At 34.7% G+C, this 13,913-nt stretch overlaps 1 protein-coding gene across 4 annotated transcripts in view; it reads left to right on the top strand.

Annotated features, from left to right (window-relative positions):
- LOC121371208 (calcium permeable stress-gated cation channel 1-like) overlaps positions 1-13,913 on the top strand; it is a 74,055-nt gene that overhangs the window by 46,688 nt on the left and 13,454 nt on the right. For all 4 annotated transcript variants that reach the window (XM_041496929.1, XM_041496928.1, XM_041496930.1 and 1 more), the window contains 13 exons: positions 1,259-1,310; positions 1,803-1,911; positions 2,461-2,534; positions 3,743-3,823; positions 4,364-4,490; positions 6,127-6,260; positions 7,681-7,806; positions 8,630-8,783; positions 9,822-9,928; positions 11,217-11,303; positions 12,415-12,471; positions 13,261-13,423; positions 13,763-13,868. In XM_041496929.1, coding sequence (XP_041352863.1) covers positions 1,259-1,310; positions 1,803-1,911; positions 2,461-2,534; positions 3,743-3,823; positions 4,364-4,490; positions 6,127-6,260; positions 7,681-7,806; positions 8,630-8,783; positions 9,822-9,928; positions 11,217-11,303; positions 12,415-12,471; positions 13,261-13,423; positions 13,763-13,868 — 1,377 coding nt within the window. The remainder of the gene's footprint in view (positions 1-1,258; positions 1,311-1,802; positions 1,912-2,460; positions 2,535-3,742; positions 3,824-4,363; positions 4,491-6,126; positions 6,261-7,680; positions 7,807-8,629; positions 8,784-9,821; positions 9,929-11,216; positions 11,304-12,414; positions 12,472-13,260; positions 13,424-13,762; positions 13,869-13,913) is intronic.

The following is a 13,913-nucleotide window of genomic DNA, read 5'->3' as shown; positions in this document are numbered from 1 at the left end:
ACTGTTGGCGGGGGGGGGGGGGGGGGGGCTTTTTAGCAGCAGCGAGTTTTTACAGATTTATACATGTATTTATATATATATACCAGGGCTCATGCGACCAGGCGAAGTGAGCCCAAACTTCGCTCTGATCAGCCTTACTTCACCGTGCCAGTCACCGTAAGGCGAAATCTGTGTTGCCTTTATAAAAATAGCCATCACTTGCAATGTACACGTCACGGATGAATGGTGACAAACTTGAGGAACAATTATTCATAGATAATAATTAAGTATGAAGTGTCTGAGAGTTTGAAGAGAGACTGGCGCCATAAAATCATGCGACAGGCTCACAGATACCGGTAGACTCTAGCTCAGACAACACCCGTGTCTGGCACCAATAGATGGCCTAAACAACAGTGATAAGGTGCAGCAGATAAGCAATTTTCACACCTTCACGGATACTAATACCCATTCAGTCTAAAAACTTCACAGTATCAATTAAGAAACTGCCTGTGGAATTCACTTAATTGCCTCTGGATAATCTAAGCTTAACCATGGTAGATTAATCTACTGATTAAGACTCTTAATAGATTAATACTCTGTATGGAGTAGTTATTAAATGAAATGAGAAGACAAACTTGTGACAGAATGAATTTTAAACAGTTAAATTAGTGCTGTTCAGTTTTTATTTTTATCATTATTTCTAAAGAAGGCGACATGTGGAAAGGTGATTTAATTTTAAAAATTTAAACTATAGAGCACATATCCGTCAATTAGCAGTACAGATGGTAAAAAAAAAAAAAATTAAAATACAGATTGTAAAAGTTGCACCTGTATTAAGATAACTTATTTTTGCACTATTTTATTTTTTGGATTAAAAGTTCAAGTCTCCCTGCTGTTAAAAACTTCGCCCTCTCTAAAGCTTGAGAGAGAAGTGACTTCGCTCTATGATTTGACCTTGTGTGAGCCCTGTATACATACCTGTGTGTATATATATATATATATATATATATATATATATATATATATATACCATATATATATATATATGGTGTGCGTGTGCCCCCCCCCCCCACACACACACACACCCACACACACTTTTTGGCACCTTTCTTCGCCAGAGCTGTTCATTACCTCTTAAAACAGGTAGTTGTTTAATAGATATTGCCACATAGGCAATTAATGAAATTAATTAAATCAGATTGCTGTGAATGAAATGGTCCCTGTGAGCTTTTTACTTTATTGGTAACTGATGATGATAATTGTAACCTGTTTTTTGCAGTTGGTAATGAAACAGATTTTGGTCACACCACTATTGGAAATGTTAATTCTGAGTAAGTAAATATTTTAATATACATCTTATGTCAACTTGTGTATCAATGGCCATTGTATATTATAACCTTTCTATAAGAACATAAGAAATTACCCCTTTTATTCCAATGACACGACCAGCTTTGGTGACATAATTAAAACTGGTAGATGCTGGGTCCGCAATCCAGTAGTGGCTTCTGTTCAACTGTAAGTGAGTTTTCAAGACTCGTTGCCATTAGGTGAGGTGTCGGGCCACTACACGGTAACACCCACTGTTTCACTAACATATACATGTAGCTATTAACTTGGTCCAGAACAGACGGCCCAGATAGTCAAGGTGTGTGCCAAGAACAGCATGCTGGAACATCAGCTGGCTGTAAACATGAAAATAAACTGAAATGAAGTATTCATAGGTCTTCCTATGTAGCACTGATGGATTCATATTCTGTAGACTAGATAAGCTTCTGATTAAACACAGTCCTGAGTTGTTGTTAACAAACCTTCCTTTCTTTCAGCTCACCATTGCTATGGGTGCATGCTTCGTTTGCCATCATCTATCTTCTGCTTGCTGTTTTTATGTTGAGACATTTCTCATCACGGCTTAAGTATGATGATGAGGAACAGGTAAGTTATCTTCTGTTTTTTTCCCTATTCACATATCTTCAGATTATTAGAATGAATATATTATTTTGTGATCAATAATTGTATGATCAATATATACTTTTCCCCTCTCCCCCCCCCCCCCCCAAATATATTGAATGTCTTAGATTATATAAGCAACATATTTCAAATTATTCTTGTGAGTTGACATTAATTAGAAACACTTTGTGTTACTTTTGATAAAGAATCACAGGAAAATTAATATACCACTGAACCTGCTATTAAGGGAACCTTATATACAAACTACATGTATTTTTATATTAACGCAGTTTCAGAAATATCACTCCCATCTCCATAAAAACACAATGTCATGCATTTTACCTTTTTTTTGTTTTACAAAGAACAAATAATATTCACTATTAAAAAAGAGCAGCTCTTTGTGCTTGAGTTTTAACTTAGATATACACATGTACATGTGTATTGTGATAATTTCTTTGATATGACCACCATGCTGTAATTTCTTCTTTTTTCTTCTTTTTTTTGATAAGATAATATATAAATGTGTATTTGCAGGTTTCTCGCACTCTCATGATAGCTAACATTGCCAAAGATAAATGTTACGTCAGTATTCTCAAGCAGCATTTTAGGTATGTTTGGTTGAAACATTACTAGAACATCGTTAGAACATTACTAGAACATCATTAGCACATTACTAGAACTGTTTATGTTCTCTATTTTTATGAATTTCAAACTGAACAGTCATATGACTTCTATATATTATAACTGGAAAGTGAAATTTGTAGTGTTTTAATATACCAAAAGTAATTGTCTTTTTATACAGATGTAGATGGAATTTTACATATTACAGTTTAATTGTTATTTAAATTTAACAATGAATAAATGTACATATTTTTGTTGGATTTACATGATACTAGTAACCTATTTAAATACACATACATTTGATAGCAAGTATACATAATTATTCTATAACTTACCCATAATATCCATGTCATAAACTCATTTAATAGTTACCATTATTAACTCAGTTAATAATATTTTGCTGTCAATGGGTCATTTGGCTATGGGTTGGGTGAGCCAACAAGACTTGTATACCTGAGCATAACATTTGGCTATGGGTTGGGTGAGCCAACAAGACTTGTATACCTGAGCATAACATTTGGCTATGGGTTGGGTGAGCCAACAAGACTTGTATACCTGAGCATAACATTTGGCTATGGGTTGGGTGAGCCAACAAGGTGAGAGCCAACAAGACTTGTATACCTGAGTATAACATTTGGCTATGGGTTGGGTGAGCCAACAAGACTTGTATACCTGAGCATAACATTTGGCTATGGGTTGGGTGAGCCAACAAGACTTGTATACCTGAGTATAACATTTGGCTATGGGTTGGGTGAGCCAACAAGACTTGTATACCTGAGCATAACATTTGGCTATGGGTTGGGTGAGCCAACAAGACTTGTATACCTGAGCATAACATTTTGATGAGATTTACTTAAAGTTGCCAGTGTGTGACGTCATATTGAGGCGACATCAGAACTTTGATTTACTAAATATCAAATTAAAATGTTATTTTAGAAGTGATATAGGATAAATAGAATTCGCTACTCATGTTTTTTAATATGTAAAATATCAACCTCGTATATTTAATCGGTATTTGTCAAGGCTCTGCCAAGTCAAATACCAATTAAACATTTAGACCAGGTTGATATTTTGCAGATTAAAAAACACTCATGACGAATCCTCTGTTGATGATTATATCAATATTTATATTGATTTATTTTAATACACACAGTATGATGAACCATGTCAATATAATTATGATGAACTATTTCAGGGAGGCATATCCAGAGGTGGTTATTATAGACGTTCAGTTTGCATACAACATATCTGACCTAATCAAAATGGATTATTCAAGGTGGGTAACTCCAGTTACATATTATCCAATCACATTATTTTCTGTTGGTATATTCCATTCACTGAATGCTAAGGCTGTTTCAGATCTCATCTTGGAATAGAGTAGTTTTGTTTATGGAAAATATTAGCTGCACAAATTTGTTTCCCCAGTTATATTTGTGATGCATTTTATTACTACAAAAAAGTACATTTAAATATAAAGTACTTTGTTATTCTTCACAGTATAAGGTAGAAGTATTTAATAACTTTGATGAAAACAAATAGGCAGTTAAATACCTCAATTGTTAATGTTTACCAGTTTTAGCATTTGTTATTTTTGTCTGCCTTCATGAAGCATTAAAGTTTTAAGTTTAATGTTTCATGTTTAGATCAGTTACTCACAAATTACAAGTTGTAGGTCAATTAAACTTGGTTTATGGTTGCATCTATGGATGTTTATGGTAGGGTAGACATTTAATTCTGGCAATCCTATACTGTAAGAAAAGTAAAAAAATCAGCGACAGTGATATTCTTTCTAAGCGTGTTTTAATGTTTTGGGTAGACGTGTGGCATCAGAGGCGAAGCTGTACTCTGAAGCAGAGTTGAAGAAGACGAGTCAGCGGCCGATGATGAGACCCCACATGTGTGGCCAGCTATGTTGCTGTGCTGAAGTCTGTGGTTCAAATCAGGTAAAGGCAGTTACTGAGAATCACAAGGGTGTGTGTAGCGAGGTGGGCGGGACACAAGAATTACCTTTTCATTTCTTCAACCTGTCCTAGGCTTAATCTTAGGCACAGAATCTTAATTGATGTGGGCATGTTAAAAAGTAATTTTAACCTATTCTGTCTTGAATGTTTATAAAGCCAAAATATATTTATTTTTTTACACCCACCCACATTTTGGAACTGGCCTAAAAATATCACATTCAAGTTTAGATCATGTATGGGATTTTTTTCACATTAATATTCCTGGCGGGTATAAAGGCATTTGTTTTAATTATAATGCAACAGTGGAAATTTCTTTAACTTGTGTACAAAATATTCTGGTAATAATATTATAAACAGTGGGAAAAAACAACTTTTGCTTACTGATAAGAGAGTGCAATTAAGAGATTTTTGCATATATAATTGATTCCTCTCAACAGATCTTTTCTGTTTTACCCAGTCAAAACTAAGACATAAAAGTTGAGCAATTGAGTAAATGTATTTAAATTTAAAAAACCCCTGATCACTTTCAAAGTGAAATCAGACACTGATTTAATTGATGTGTCATTTGTAAGTATAATTTTTCAATAAAATAAAATAAAATGTGTAACTGTTGTATTATTGAATGTAGCTTGGGGGTTAAAGTACTATTAATGCAGTATTACGAAACTGCTAAACTTTTGCAGTTGCACAACCAATACAAAAACAATAAAAAAACAATACAATTGAGACATTGATATTCACTATCCCGCCAGTCGAATGTGTATGATAGATCACTTGCTGCTTATACATAAAGAGCCTTTATTTTCTTATGCAACTGGTGTAACAAAGGCGTGGTATGTACTTTCCTATCTGTGGGATGGTGCATATAAAAGATCCCTTGCTGCTAATCGAAAAGAGTACCCCATGAAGTGGCGACATCTGGTTTTCTCTCTCTATATCTGTGTGGTCCTTAACCATATGTCTGATGCCATATAACCGTAAATAAAATGTGTTGAGTGCATTGTTAAATAAAACATTTCCTTCCTTCCTAGCCCATGTGTTACACCTAATAGTTAGCAAATAACAATGGAGCCTTGTTGAGATGTAACATATTGCTGGTCCCTGTGTGACATATCCCTGGTTCCTGTGTAACATATCCCTGGTCCCTGTGTGACATATCCCTAGTCCCTGTGTGACATATCCCTGGTCCCTGTGTGTGACATATTGCTAGTCCCTGTGTGTGACATATTGCTGGTCCCTGTATGTGACATATCCCTGGTCCCTGTCTATGACATATTGCAGGTCCTTGTATGACATATCCCTGGTCCCTGTATGTGACATATTGCTAGTCCCTGTGTGACATATCCCTGGTCCCTGTGTGACATACCCCTGGTCCCTGTGTAAGACATATCCTGGTCCCTGTATGACATATCTCTGATCCCTGTGTATGACATATCCCTGGTCCCTGTGTGACATACCCCTGGTCCCTGTGTGTGACATGTTGCTGGTTCCTATGTGTGACATATTGTTAGTCCCTATGTATGATATATCCCTGGTCCCTGTGTATGACATATCCCTGGTCCCTGTGTATGACATATCCCTGATCCCTGTGTATGACAACCTTGGTCTCTATGTGTAGGTAGATGCGATTGACTTCTACACAGAGGAGGAGCGCGTGATGTTGACAAAGTGTGAGGATGAGAAGGTCAAGGCCTACCAAGATCCACTTGGCATCATGTTCATCACCTTCCAGCAAGACCACATGGCTGAAAAGTGAGCGGCTTTAAGTTTGGTCGTGTTTTAAACTTTAAACTGAATGTATACGGTACCAAGACAGGGTTTCTGCTAGAGGGTATGAAGGGTAAAATTACTTATCTTCAAAATTAATGGATAAAATTATAATAAGAGGACTGCTGTTTAAATTTTGCAAAGTACATGAAATGGAGTGTACAATTTAAACAGATTACAAACCTATAATCACCTAGAAGGGGCACCTTTTTGTTTTTGATCTGTTTTGTTTTTACTATGTACCCTCAAATTATTTTCTGGCAAAAAACCTGCAAGAGTGGTACATAGAAGATATTATAAACCAGATTAATATCATGATGTGGGGGTTTTTCACATTTTTGCGACATGTAAATTTTGCGAATAACCGTTGGCAATGTGTTTTTACAATAAAAATAATGTGCACGTATAAAATGTGCAGTGACACAGACTTTAAATACACACATTTCCCACTAGTTTTCAGTATCTACTGCCTGTGATGTGTACTGATGTATATTGTAGTTATGTTTTTGTTGCCTTGCAAATTGCTGGAATGTATATATTTTACAGTCAAGTGACAGCTACATGTATGTATAATATCCATGGTTTTCTCTTACAGAGAAAGACTGTGTATGCTAATGATTTTGGTGTTTTGATTCGTTAAATTGCTGTCTGAAAAAGTTTGACTCAGGGAACTTATTTCAATGTGAAACAGTAATTTTAAGTACATGTAATTTCTTTGTGAGCTATATCAAATACAGGGTTGGGGTGTAACTCTATTAAGCATTTGCATTCAATTTGATATTTACCAGCCTCGGTGGCGTAGTGGTTAGGCCATCGGTCTATAGGCTGGTAGGTACTGTGTTCGGATCCCAGTCGAGGCATGGGATTTTTAATCCAGATACCGACTCCAAACCCTGAGTGAGTGCTCCGCAAGGCTCAATGGGTACATGTAGGTGTAAACCACTTGCACCGACCAGTGATCCATAACTGGTTCAACAAAGGCCATGGTTTGTGCTATCCTGCCTGTAGGAAGCGCAAATAAAAGATCCCTTGCTACTAATCGGAAAGAGTAGCCCATGTAGTGGCAACAGCAGGTTTCCTCTCAAAATCTGACGCCATATAACCGTAAATAAAATGTGTTGAGTGCGTCGTTAAATAAAACATTTCTTTCTTTCTTTTTTCAATTTGATATTGTGTATGGATTTTTATCAGCCGTTGTTATCTTCTGAACCAGTAATAAACATTTAATATTATAGTACTAGTGACATAATATATCTTGTATTGGGACTGTTAGGACAGATGTATAGCCAACAGGTGTACAACTAAAATGGTGATAAACTGGCATTTGTCACCTCCCTTTAGAATAGTTTATGTGTTTAAATGTTCAGTTTTAAAAACTTGAAATTTATGATTCCATTAATTGCAGAATTCACATGGATTTCCGTGCCAATTGCAAAGGAACACACAATCCTCAGAATTCTAGTGTGTACTGGGAGCTAGGAGTCCAAGACTGGGATGTCAAATTTGCACCTTCTCCAGAAAACATTTACTGGTAACTGACATTTTGTGATATCTTTCCTTAAATTGTTATTGCTAAAGTTGTTCATTAATTACAGGTTTTTTTGCAAATAAGATGACACTGTATACTTGAATAAATCACAGTATATAAAGATTAAACAGTTCATGCTTCAGTGGGTACCTGAAATATAAATAATAATTCTCAATAATAAATAATAAATTGTATATAATACTAATAAATCGCTTAGAATATACAAAGTTGAACAATTCATGTTTCATTTCATACTTGAATAAGTCATGTTTCAGTGGGTTGTGTTATTGTACAAATCATGCTACTTTTGCCATTTTCAATTCTTACCATTTGTTTCTCAGTACAGCTTCAAGATGAAAATCCTCCAGGTTTTGGTGCCACCTAAAAACTGGTCCTTCTCTTCTTCTTTGATAAAAAAAACCCACACCAATATTTCAAGACCCTGTAAACTTTTCTGGATCTTTAGTCGCAATGCCATCTTCATCTCTGCAACTTATACAAAGAGAATGCATCTTGTCTATAACGTAACCTGTTGCGTGTATTGTGATTAATGGTTTATATTGTTGCTCTGTGTAGGGAGCTCGCTCCAGCCAGTGCACCACAACTGGTATATCAAAGGTCGTGGTATGTGTTATCCTGTCTGTGGGACGGTACATATAAAAGATCCTTTGCTGCTAATCGAAAAAGAGTAGCCCATGAAGTGGCGACAGCGGGTTTCCTCCCTCAATATCTGTGTGGTCCTTAACCATATGTCCGACGCCATATAACTGTAAATAAAATTTGTTGAGTGCATCGTTAAATAAAACATATCCTTCCTTTCGTGCAGGGAGAACCTGTCTCTTCAGCCATGGAAGTGGTGGCTGCGAGCATTCATCATCAACGGTCTGCTCATTGTGCTGCTGTTCTTCCTCACCACCCCCAGCATCATCCTCTCTCAGCTGGACAAAATACAGTACACAAAAGCGATTGAAGATCTGCATGTAAGTATGGTGAAAATATCCTCTCTCAGCTGGACAAAATACAGTACACAAATGCCATTGAAGATCTGCATGTAAGTATGGTGAAAATATCCTCTCTTAGCTGGACAAAATACAGTACACAAAAGCCATTGAAGATCTGCATGTAAGTGATGAAAATACAGCAGGGGTTTTATTTTGTTGCTTTTTTATACTTATTTTCGTGCTTATATCCACTTATGGTTCAAGCACACTGGGTTGTCAAGGACAGAGGGGTCAGTGATTAGTGAGAGAGCAATTGGTGTAGTTGTCTTACACCTACCCATTGTGTCGTTAAATGGGGTGCAGAGAGTACTCGCCCACTCACCAAATGCGAGTAAAAATTATCACGGACAAGTTTAAAAATACAGCTATGAGTCCGATGGGCGATTGTCTTTTTCTGACTGACTGTACATGTATTTTTAAATTTACAAATTTTAAAATGTGTAAATCTGTTTTAAAGAACTGTTTCTTTATTAGAATATTTCAAAAGATATATATCATTTGATGTGAAAACAGTGTATATTATAATATTATTAAACATTAATATATTGTTCTATAGGCCGGCGGACTAGGAGAAATTCTTGCGGGTTAGTAAATTTTAGGTGGTTTTGGTCCGGCGGGCTAGTGAAAAATATTTTTCATTTCTGTACGCCTATTAGTAACATATAACATTGCTTCCAGTTTTATCAGATGTCTCGGATTGTTTATTTTAAGTACAAGTAGGTGTCTCTTTATATGTACTAATCCTTGTAGCATGCCATGCAGTTATTGACACTCAATAATTCCATCTTAGTTTGTTTACTTGGACTTCCATCAACAATTAAATATGCACTATTTGTCATAGTATTAGTACATTAATATAATTACTTCAGACAGTATAACATTGAAATATTCAATAATTGTAGAATCAGTCAAATAGGTCCTCTTTAAAAATATATCACAGAATTTGGTTGCAGCTTTGTGACTGCTTATCTTCTAAAATGTATATGTGTACATGTATGTACTTGTGACTGCTTTCAGAGTCCAATTCTGGTGCAGTTCGTCCCCACTGTGTTGTTGCTGCTGTTTGCCACTCTACTACCAACACTTGTGTACTACTCTGACCAGTACATTGGACACTGGACCAAGTAAGGGAGAGGTTTAATCACCAATTAAATACATTTATATTTTTTTTATAAAAAGAGTAATAGAATTACTGCAACAATCAGATATGATCAGTCTTTTAATAGTGATTACATTTAAAATAATGTTCAGCCTTGGTATCCGATTCCTCAGTACTATGATGTTTATTTGCTTCATCTCATCTCTTTCATTAATCCTTTTTTTTTAAAGATTTTCTGTTCAGAATAATACATTAATTTTCTACTTGCAAACTTGAAATTCTTACTTGATCACAAATTGTAATGGCTTGTGTTTTTGCATTTATTCTTGTTGCTAATTCAGAGAGATGTATATACCTGGAAATTTATTAAGCATCGTCTGAAATGTATTGCAGCCAAAAAGGAACCATGAAACCAATGCTGTTTAAATTTGATACTGAAATTTCTTACATAATCTATATCTATTGGATATTTACTGAGGTTATATTACTAACTTATTATGAGTTAGGGGCGAGACGTATCCCAGTGGTACAGCGCTCATTCGATGCACGGTTGGTTTGGAATCGATCCCCATCGGTGGGCTCATTGGGCTATTTCTCGTTCCAGCCAGTGCACCACGACTGGTACAGGTATATCAAAGGCCGTGGTATGTACTACCCTGTCTGTGGGATGGTGCATATAAAAGATCCCTTGCTGCTAATTGAAAAGAGTAGCCCATGAAGTGGCGACAGCAGCTTTCCTCTCTCAATATCTGTGTGGTCCTTAACCATATGTCTGATACTATATAACCATAAATACAATGTGTTGAGTGCGTCATTAAATAAAACATTTCTTTCTTTCTTTCTTTACTATGAGTTACAATTCAGTGTAATTTCAGATCCATAGTTAATTACCATACATTTTCATGCATAATAAGTTTTTTTTGTCTTTCTCCCCAGATTACATTAAATATTGATGTAACGACATTGTTACTTGCTATCTTTTTCAATATCCTCTGTGTACAGAGAACATTAATTTCAGACTTTTGTATTCATAAAATGATAACAATTACTTGCGAAGTGTAAATCACATGGTCAAAACTAGGTATTTCTTACATATTAATTAATTATCAGGTGTGTATTTGCTTCAGCTCATCTCAGTTTTTGTTGTCTTAAGTAAGACCCTTTCATTAACTTTTTCTTAACCTTTTTTATTTAGAATAATACATTAATTTTCTAATCACAAACTTAAACATTTTCCAAGCTCAGTAATTGTAATGTTTTGTTTTGTCTTGATATATTTGTTCGTTTTGTTAATTGTTTTGTTACTTTCACAGAACGGCTGAGCATCATGCAGTGATGAGAAAAACATTTATCTTTCTTCTCCTGATGGTTGTCATTCTGCCGTCGCTCGGACTCACTAGGTATTCATACACACTGAACTCCACTGAAAATACACCAAACAATTTTTAGTTATTATTGCAGTCACATGTGTGAGGTTGATATAAAACAAACAATAACACTAACCGTTTTATACAATTTTGGGGTTATGTATCGTTTACCAGAATATATACAATTTTATCCTGCAACCACTGTTTCTATTACCCAATTATGATGACCGATTAAAGCAAAGTCATAAACATTTACTAGCAGATTATGACTTTTGACGTCACTCATGTGACATCACACGCATAGCTACATTACAAAATCGCTCATTTGACCTCTAGTTCATCATACAATGTAGCTGAAATAACAGAAATAATAGCTCTTCCCTTTAACTTTATGGTCTTCAGGATAAATATAATAACTAGTTAATAACGTAGGATATTGGCTTTATCCTGTTCAGACCGAATGGGAAATTCTGCTCGGCAAGCCTCATGGAATTTCCCATTCTTACCTTCACAGAATAAAGCCATTATCCTACATCATTAACTAGTTACTCTTTATATACAAGATCAGTTAAATGTATTATTATTTCTTATATCCTTTTGACAACTACCAGTCTGACTGGTAATTCTCAATGGAGTTCAGTATATTATCTTAATTATTCAGTCATATATGTTATACATAATATTATACTATTGAACTATAAGACTAAATGAGATAAAATTATAATAGTTTAATCTTTAATTATGTTTCTATAGGTAACCAAGGATAGCCCGTTTTTAAGACATTTTCTAACTGAATCCTAGTTAAAAAATAGGATTATTAAATGTTATTGTATAGTCATCATAGCCTGAAGATAAGAAAATATGTTATATGGTTAAAGGTTTCATTTTAGTTATTTTGGAAAGGTTACATTTTTAATCTTTGGTATTGAATATTTATTTTAACTTATTTTCGCGCTTATATCCAATTAAAGTTCAAGCAACTGGAGTATGTACATGTAATGTAAGGGGAGATAATGCTAGTTTGAGCAGAGATGTTGGCACATGACTGCTATTGCTAACTTAAAGGTCTTTTTAACTTCTTTAAATGTGTAATTTATGTATGTTTATTGATGTTTTGAGAACAAATTTGTTTCTATATTTTTAGTGCCAGAGCATTGTTTGAGTTGGCTGTCGTAGATAAGAACCAGACTATGCAGTGGGAGTGAGTAATTTGTCCAAAGAAGTGTGCTAGGTTCCCATACTTAGTAGTTTTTGTGCACAGCTCTTTACTATGTGTTTTTAACTTAATTTTAGAATTTCTATATTGATGTTGATTCTCTTATATATTTACCATTGCTTGACACCCAATAACCAATATATTTTTGTCCTGTGGTGTCATTAAACATTCATTAAATCTTTCATTCATTCATTCATTCATTCATACTTTGAAACTCTTATCTTGGCTGCCGATTCAGATTTGGAGTGTACATAATTAACAATTTTTTATGGCATTAGAGCTTAGTCTGAAAGTCTGAGGCAAAGTTTAACATGTATTTAAATTTGGGGTTTGGATGACTTTTGAATAAGACCTTATAATGACCAAGTGGTTTCAGCTTTTGTGCACATTTATTTTTGTCTTTGAAGTAAAAAGAAAGATATAGGTAATACTTTTCTGGCAAAGGTGGCAATGATGTCAACTTTTTCATTATGGTTAAGGTTTGAATTTTGTGTTTAGATCAGTTTTTCATAGACTGTAAGTCTGAGGTCAATGAAACTTGGTTTATAGTTGCACCTATGGATGTTCATGACAGAGCACCCAAAAGGTTTATCGTAGGTGAGACATTTAACTAGGCAGAATTCTTAGTTAAGTAATTCAGGCAACATTAATTTTAGTGCCGTTTAAATAGTTTATGAATATTAATGAAAGTAAGATTTTAAATTCGCAGAAAACAATGAATTAAAAAGGGTTTTTTCGTTCATGCTTCATTTTCTTTTTAAAAAATCTTTTCAGATGCATATTTTTGTCTGGAAATGGAGCATTTTTTGTAAATTATGTAGTAACTGCAGCATTCATTGGGACGGCTCTTGAGTTAATTCGCTTCTCAGAGCTTTTCATGTATGCTCTGCGGCTTTCTCTTGCCCGATCTTCTGCTGAAAAATCAACAGTTAGAAAGGTAACACAGACTTTCTTTTTTCAGTTTGTTGGGAACATATATTTGTGTGACAACATATTTTCCATTGAAGAATGACAATATTTAATTTCTATAAAAAAGTAATTACATTCTTAAATGTCCTAGTTATACATATCATAGCAGTTTGGAAGTTATCACACAATTTATTTACCAATTATAGATAACTGATACCTAAGGAATAGTTATGTCTCTTCTATTCTGTGTATGTATAAGTGTTTGTATACTATATTTAGTGCCCATAGATTTTTTACTATGGACTCCAAATTTAATGTTAATTTACCAGTTGTGAACATTATATTTTTATGTTATAATTTATTTCAGTTAGTTCTGTGGGACTTCCAGTTTGGTTGTCAATATGCCTGGATGCTGTGCATTTTTGCTGTTATCACAGCCTACAGCTTGATTTGCCCTCTGGTCACACCATTTGGTTAGCATTTAAATCACAGCTCTTCGTTAGATATTGCAAGTAACA

This window comes from Gigantopelta aegis, chromosome 4, assembly GCF_016097555.1.
Source record: "Gigantopelta aegis isolate Gae_Host chromosome 4, Gae_host_genome, whole genome shotgun sequence".
NCBI classification, from domain to species: Eukaryota; Metazoa; Mollusca; class Gastropoda; order Neomphalida; family Peltospiridae; genus Gigantopelta; species Gigantopelta aegis.
Note: the sequence above shows the minus strand (reverse complement) of the source record. Positions and strands in the feature narration are given on the sequence as shown.